We start from the raw sequence: 8,320 nt of genomic DNA, 5'->3' as shown, positions 1-8,320 counted from the left end.
AGGTAGATAGACCAATGAGTGTGACTCACTGTGATGCAGTGCCCTATATTCCTAGGCACCATTACACATGGATTCCACTGTGAATCACATTAAATTTTTCGGCTGTTTGTTTGCCCTGCTATCTGAGCCGGAGTATTAGACGTTCTTTCCTTCCCTCTGAATGAAAACCGAGCAGTCAAAAACAGGGGAAACCACCTGGGCAGAATTAATCAAATTGAACTGAGGAGGCCAAAGATGCAATTTGTCCATACTTGCCTGGGAATATCCCGTTGACACACTGGGTCTTACTGTTGAGTTAGGCTGCTTAGGGATTGAGCTGTCAGGCTGGGATCAGTCTCCTCTCAGCTCTCCTGCTGAGAGTCCCTGAGAGAAGGCTTCCAGCTTCAGCCTAGAAGCAAGGAAAGGGTGTGCATGCTTCAAGATCTGAAAACTCCCCAGCAGTAACCAACCTGAAGGAAGATTTGGACACGGGAGAAGGAGGCCAGCTCTAAGGACTTCATTTACACTCCATGTTCAGCCGTCCTCTCTTCCCCACTTCACTGACTTAGCTTTCCAGATTTAATTTATGTCTACCATTTTTTAATCATCTTGAATCTTAACAAGACATTCTGAAACTACCATACAGTTAACAATGAATTGCAGATTCTACACAGGGGTGTTTGCTTATGTGACTACTTCATCGGAGGCAGAGTCCCTAATTATTCTGGGGCTCTTCTCCTTGATACTAGATTGCTCCTATCTCTAATAAAGCTTAGTCAAATTTGAGACTAAAGTGAATTACTGGCTCTCCTTCAGGCATAAATGGATTATGACAACATACTTTGCCTCTCATTGATACAGATGCATTGGGCATGTGAGCAGATAGATATTATAGTTTGGTGTTTATTTGTGCACATTATAATGGTAAACTCACAATAACTGAAGTGAACAAAAACTAAAGGGGAGAATAAAACCATTCAGACGTAAGTGAATTTAAAACACCATTGTTTCTAGAATTATAGAGCTTCATTTGTATATAAAACTGGGAAAATGGATTGAAAGATATCTTAAAAGGCTGTCTCAAGATCTCTCTTTAATCAGAATCAAGTATAAATAACTAAAGGATTAAAAGAAGGGGGGGGGCTTCCAGTGGCACAGACTCTGTAATATATTATGGTATCAACATATTAGAACATTCTGAGTTGTATTTTTCTAACATCATCTCTTAAACCCAGGCTAGAAACAGAATATATCAAGTACTAAAATCAGAAGCAGTAGATCAGGAGGTGGAGCTATCAAATGAAATTACAAGCATTTCTTTATTAATTTTTCTCTGTTTCCAAGACGATGGCTCTCCTGTTTCACTCATCACCATTAAAATAGAGACTTTATGGATTATCCGCTCAGGGTAATGTTACAAATTTATCATTATCTTTTAGGTAATGGAAAACTGGAATCCTGGGAACACTTACTAAGTGATAAGCTCCATTCTGAGTAAGCAAGTTTAGGATTGTGCTGAGGGCTACCATGATATGCAAACTTACTTGCGAGTCAGTCCCATTAAAATCAATTACTTCTGAGTAAAAATGGATAGGTTTGGGCTGCCCCATGATAGCTGTGGTGGTATTATCTTCAAACAATACATCAGTGGCGACTAATGACTATACGATCTACAATTAAATACTAGGCAATGAGGGAGAACGGGTGGCATCTCAGGGTTGCCAAGGTAAATGACAAGACTCGCTTGTTACTGCACTGGGTGAAGACAAATACAGTTGCAGAGGCATGATTAAGTTAAGGACTTTTGTGGAGCATGCGCACTACGTCAATTGGACAAGCAGCCCGACCTTAAGCACGTTCACTTGGGAAACAAGCCTCGTTGCTTTTTCCAAAGTGAACGCGCACAAGTTCTCATCATTCACGGTACATAACTTTGGTTGGTCTTTTGCGCCTTATAAAACTGTAAAGCAAGTTTTCTGGGCAACAGCTTTATTTTTCGTTTTCCCTGGCAATGTCTCCCGCCTCCTTACACGCGCGCCCCCGAAGCGATCTCACATCTGATTTGAAAGAACACTGAAATGCATGCAACTTGTCCTGTTAAAGAGCCGGACGCCCCGGGGATTCCTCTCTCCCGTGGCTGAACTGTCTGCACTCTCGCCGCCCGACCCCGGCGAGGACTAAACGGAGGAGGAGGCTCACCCTCCGCTCGCGCTAGTGCTCCCGCTGCGCACGTGTCCTTGTCCTCGCCCCTCCCTCCAGGTCCGATCTTCCGCCTCTGCTCTCCTCTAACCCCCACCCCCACCCCCACCCCGCCGCAGTCCCGGGTCAGTCACTTGGAGAACTGCGCCTGCACTGCCGTTAAACTGAGGCCGGACGACGGGATGAAGTGGGGGAACTTGCAAAGGGCGCAAGTGCACAGGCTGGCGCCGCTGGGCAAGTGCACTTGGCCGCACTGCTGCTCTTCCAGGGCCACCGAGAGGTACTTGCTGGCCGGGTGCGGGGCGTGGTGGTGATGGGCATTCACGGCCCCCGGCGTCAAGAGCACCGGGCCCGGGGCGGCGGCGGCGAAGAGGGGCAGGCCGGCCAGGAGCAGCCGGGGGCCCGAGCCGCTCATCTCGCCTAGGATCCTCCGGAGCTCTTGCAAGGAGCTCCCCAGCAAGAGGATGTAGTTCCTGGCCAGCAGCAGCGTGGCGATCTTGGAGAGCTTCCTCCCCGGCGAGCTCTGGCAGTGCGCGGCCGAGTAGGGCAGGATCACCTCCCGCAGCGCGTCCATCGCCAGGTTGAGATCTTGCATCCGCTTCCGCTCCCGGCTGTTGATCTTCCTCCGCAGCTGCTGCTGCTCGCTCTTCTGGTCACTCTTGGGCGTGACGCCGCCGGCAGGGGCTCCTGCCGCGGTCGCCTTGGCGCTCCCGGGTCCATGGAGAGGCTCTGGAGCAAAGTCGGGCCGCTCCGGAGCTGCTTTGGCCAGCAAGGCGGGAGGGGGCTGCCTGTAGCCCACCAGCTCATAGAAGGGCGGCTGCCTCAGCATGATCGCTTCGCTGCTGCGCTTTCAGAGCAGGCAGACAACTTCCATAGCACAAAAAAGGAGCCGGGGTGGGGGTGGGGAGCAGCTGGAAGGAAAAGGGGGGCGGGGAACGCGCCGGTGATTTGCCGTGAGATGTGAGGAAAGGGATAATCGGCCGAACCCTCTTTAAATCCAACTCTGTTGTTAAAGTAAAGGAATGTCAGGCCGGCGGCCAATGGGAGTGCAAATCTGGGCAAAGAGCGGCGCTCATTGGCTGCCGCGTGGCGTGGAGGGAAGACGCTGCCCTGGGCAAAACAAGAAGTTTATTGTCGCCTCCGGGCTCTGCGGGTTCCGCCGCCCAAACTTCCGCAAGGGCTTCTGTCCATTCCGCTCACCTTTTGGAGCGCGCTTGTTTTTTTCTCCTGTTTATATGTGCTCTGGTTCCTTCTCCTGCGTTTTGACTGCTGGCAGGAATATAAATGCCTTCCGAAGGCCTGCGATCTGTAAACTTGCTCTGCTTTTCAGACTGCAAAGTGGTGTTTGATATTTGTTTGTTTTGGTCATAAAATAACTTGGCCCCCCCAACTGGTTAAAAACAAGCTATTTTAAAATAAAGCAGAAGACAGAGCTGAGTTATCACATGTGGAAATGGGACGTTGCAGGACTTGTGTTTGCACCCACATGCTTATTTAACTTTGACATACAGCAAAGGATTTTATAGCCCATTGAATGTGCTAATTGGCTTGCCAATGACAATATGTCTGCATCATCAAGCACTGTTTTGTGAACTACCACTATCAGTTTATCATTATCTGTCCTTTTCACTTGCCTCTGACCTCCCATTTTATAACCCCCAACCCCCATGTGAATATAAATTCAACCTATAATTCATGATAATGCTTCACGCATCTGATGAGGTAGACTGTGGTCCATCAAAGCTTATGTCATGATAAATTGGTTAGTCTTGAAGGTGCCACAAGACTCTTAATTGTTTATGCTTCAAAAGCCTAATGTGGTTACTTGCCATGATCTCCCCCATCTATATTTCACAAATGTTTTTGCTGTGTCTCAGCCTTGTTTCATTTTGATTTCAGGTATTTATTATAAGTATTCTTCAGCCGTTCTGTTAAGGCAGCTCAAAGTATGAAATAAAGCAATGTAAAATTCAGTATCAGTAAAAAACAGTGCAATCCTAAACATTTTTCTTTAGAAGTAAGTCCCATTGAACTCAATGGGCATTGCTCCATAGTAAGTGTTCTTACAATTGCAAACCATAAGTCAAGAACAACTTTAAAACTTTTTTCACATTGAACTGAGATACAAAAATTCAGTAAAATCAAAGACAATACAAAGCAATAAAACGAAATGATAAAACAGCAGGATAATGTAATTCAGGTTAAATCAGATAGATGCAAAATGCCCAGGCCCATGGTTTTTCTTATTTTTAATTCTATATACCTCACAGCTAGATGAAAGGGTTTGGAGACAGAAGTAAGTTGTAGCCCATTTTCCTTGGAGATACTTTAGACATGTGTGCCCTAAGGGAAAGTAGAAGGGGAGAGGTCAAGGCTGTGGTAGGTGCCAGGGACACTGCTCTGAGGTGCAGTGGAAGATCCTGTCCTTTCATCGGTATTGGAGTAAGATTCAACTGCCAGTCAAATTGGCTTCTGCATGTGCCATGAGGAAGGGCACCATCTTGTTCTTCTCCTCAGGCAGCAAAATGTCTCTAGCCAGCCTTGGCTGAAGAGGATGAGATCCTGCAGATTGATCTTCCACCTTGGTGCTTTGCTTTTGTAGGCCCTGGCTACTTCCTCCTTTTTCTTTTCTTTTCCCAGCCCAATGCACTTAGTCTACTTGGAAATCATGGCCTCTGACTTCGAGTTGATAATAAGGAGCTTTCAGAGCTCCATCAGTCCATTATTATAAGCTAGTGTGGCTTGGCTTATGGAGCTTTCTGCACTGTTGTAATGAATTGAACAAAGGCACAGTTCCCAGTCCTATTTTACAGAGCAATCCTAACCATGTCTACTCAGACATAAACCTTACTGAATTCCATGAGGCTTGCTTTCAGGAAAGTGGGATTAGGATTGCAGCCTTAGTCACTTTGGAAATATGCTGATGGTGTTGATAATGATGTAGTAGCAATAATAATAATAACATCATCATCTGAGAACCATTGCCAAGCATCTGTCTTGCCACTGACTTTTGAAAGCTGGGAGCCATTAATTGAAGGAAGGGCTCCAGAGTTATAGGCCATGAACTCCAGGTAGGATTGAGAGCTGGAAACTCTTAATTATGCCATGTTGTAATGGGAGGTAAGGATAGGGCAAGACTGGAATATGCACAAGAATGAGGCAGTGGGTTAAAGTGGTTAGAGTATCAGACTCCCTCTGATCTTGTTTTCTTTTTTTGTAAAAAAAAGAATCTGCAACAGGTCATTGATACAAAAGCTATGATTTGTGGTGGATTTATACCAGACTGTCTACACTGCTTCTCCAGTGTCATGAATTAAAGCCATTGGGAGGGGCATTTGCTACCAAACCAGGACAAAAGAAAGAAAGAAACCAGAGCATTTGTGGTATAAAAAGTTACAGGATTTCAGCAGGAAATTATGGGACATGTGCTGGATAGAAACAAAGCAGTATGTCCACCCAGGCACAAACAGTATGGAAAGCAAGATTGCATATAACCACCCCAATACAGTCCTGAGCACAAACCATCACAAATGTACAATAAAATGTGCAACTTCCATGGTGATCTATCTCTCAGCCTAGTCTACCTCTCAGAGTTGTTGTGGGGATGAAATTCCAGGATGTGCGTGTGTCCATGTGCACCGTTTTGAGATTGCTGTAGGAAACATAGGATATAAATATGGTAAATAAATAAACAAGGCCCCTCCTTTCACTAGCTAGTTCAGGTCTCCACTTTTGTTTGCAATGTAGGTACTAGAAAATCTCAGTGGTTATTTTTTTGCAATGTTTGCATCTAATTTTAATATAATAAGAACTTAATGCTTCTAATAACAAATAAATAAATGTGTTTTTTTAAAAAAACAAAACCAGAAATCTTCTTTTCAACTGTTGTTCTTTAAATTGATCTGCACAATTGAGCTTATCAAACTCTGGATGCCTGGGAGAGAGCACATTCTTCAAACTGATGGAAACCGCTTTGATCTGAGCACTTTAAACAAAAACTGTTAAAACACACTTATTGGGGGGAAATTAACATAAAAATTATTGTTGCAAATTGTGGGTTGTTGGCTAAAATAGGTAAGGATAAAAAAAAAAGGATACTGAATCTTAAGTGTCAAGTTTTCTAGTTTGAAAACAAACCCCAGTGCTTAGATCTATCAAGCCCATGGAAGAACCTACTTTCTGTTTCAAACAAGAGGGAAATGACAAAATACTTTTGTTGACACGGAAGGTTGGTGGGGGGAGAGAAATGCCATTGAAAAAGATGTCTGTTTCCTTTTTCTTTATAAATGGGTTTAAGATAGGCAATCAAACATTCACTTCAAACTTCAGAATAGGTTTGAAAGTGTACTTGTGCATAGAACAGCCAATCTGCCTTAAAACAGTGTGATCCAGTGTGCTGTGAAATTGCACACACAAGTCTATAAAATCAATTTCAAAGGGCTGGCTTTCTTTGCAGGAAAAAAAAGAAATAACGATATTCTTTGAGCCATTCTAAAGTTGGTAGCTTAAGCCAAACACTGTAGAGGGTTCTCCCTGTTGCCATAAAAGAGACAGTTTGCTTAGACGGCTGTGGCTGATTTATAACACAGTGCCCAATGTCATGGTCAGGTTTTTTGCGTGACAAAACCCTGGCAGTTTAACTCGGACTCTCCGTCAGACTCAAAAGATGTGAGTGATTCTGGCCGGTGCAGCTTCGCTTGCGGGATGTTCCAAATGGTTAAAACGAACCCTTTCATAAGGACACATGGCCAAGTGTGTTCAAAGGAACGAAGTGGAGAACAAAGGTAGCTCTGAAGTCATTTCCCTGCACTGAATCCAGCCATCCGGTTTGACTCTTTCTTCCATGAATAGGCAGAATGCAACAGGAAGAACAAGCCTGAAAGAGAACAAACCAGCCAAATGTACTGGCAGAGGGACCTGAGAGAGAAGGCAGGGGCAGCTTGATGCCCGGCTTCTATTCTTTGCCCTTGGAAAGGAATGAATGATAAATTTATAGCATCCAAAAGGTAATAAATGTGTCTAGCTGAAGTGCCACGGCCAAGTTCCTAGGACACCTGCAAAGACAGGGGGGGCTTTATGGGAGCACGTTGCCCTCTCTTTATTGGAAGCAGACGGACTGCAGCGGACACAGAGGGATACTGTTCCCAGTTTTGCCCCGTTCTTCTGCTGCTGGCTCAAAGTCCTTATCAATGTATGCAGCAGCCAGGCCTGCTGGCCTTCTGCATAAAACACCATTCAATCACGGTATGAGAGAGAGGGGGACAGGCAGGCAGCAAACAGCTAATGAAAAAGGACTTGGGATCTGAATTTGTCCAATGCATCCGCCATCCGCAATCAACCTACCCAACTAGGCTGCATACATACCGTAAAATTAGAGCCCATTCATCACAGCTGCAAAGGATTATGGGAACTGTACTTTACACTTCACAGAACCACGAACCATAGCACTCTTAACAAACTACTGCTCCCAGGCTTGTGGGGTTGTGTGTGTTTTCAATGGGCTTTAATTGTAGAATTGTAAAGTTGGACGGGACCACAAGGGCCGTCTAGTCCAACCCTCGACAATGCAAGCATCTTTCACCCAATAAGGGGCTTGAACCCATGACCTTGAAATTGAGTCATGCTCTTCCCACTGAGCTAGCAGGACATAGGTGTGGTGCAGTTGCAGTAATTGTGGAGCTTTTAAGTGAGGCCTAGTTACGAGTAAGGGACACGGGTGGCGCTGTGGGTTAAACCACAGAGCCTAGGACTTGCCGATCAGAAGGTTGGTGGTTCGAATCCCCGCGACGGGGTGAGCTCCCGTTGTTCGGTCCCAGCTCCTGCCCACCTAGCAGTTCAAAAGCATGCCAGTCAGCGGCGTAGCGTGGGTTGTCAGCACCCGGGGCAAGGCAAGTAATTTGCGCCCCCTAACCTGGGGCAAGGCAAGTAATTTGCGCCCCTAACCCCTAACCTGCCGCCGCTGCCAGCTTCTTCTTGCTGCTGCATGGGCTGGGGTATTTACGGTAAGGTAGCCATGGCGGCGGCGGCGGCGGGTCCGTGTCAGGTGATCTGAGGCGAGTTGCCGCTGGTGCTGACTCCGGAGGCGGCGAGCGCGCCCCCCAGATGTTGCGCCCGGTGCGGCCGGCCCCCCCTGCACCCCCAC

At 46.1% G+C, this 8,320-nt stretch overlaps 1 protein-coding gene across 1 annotated transcript; it reads right to left on the bottom strand.

Moving 5' to 3' along the window:
• Nucleotides 1–864: 864 nt before the first annotated feature.
• Nucleotides 865–4,566, bottom strand: OLIG1 (oligodendrocyte transcription factor 1). The gene has a single exon (XM_079972094.1). The coding sequence runs from the start codon at nucleotides 3,005–3,007 to the stop codon at nucleotides 2,309–2,311; it is 699 nt and encodes a 232-aa protein (XP_079828220.1). The 5' UTR covers nucleotides 3,008–4,566; the 3' UTR covers nucleotides 865–2,308.
• Nucleotides 4,567–8,320: the final 3,754 nt, after the last annotated feature.

The sequence above is a fragment of the Podarcis cretensis genome (genome assembly GCF_951804945.1).
Source record: "Podarcis cretensis genome assembly, chromosome: 4".
NCBI classification, from domain to species: domain Eukaryota; kingdom Metazoa; phylum Chordata; class Lepidosauria; order Squamata; family Lacertidae; genus Podarcis; species Podarcis cretensis.
This window is presented reverse-complemented; position numbering and strand designations above follow the sequence as displayed.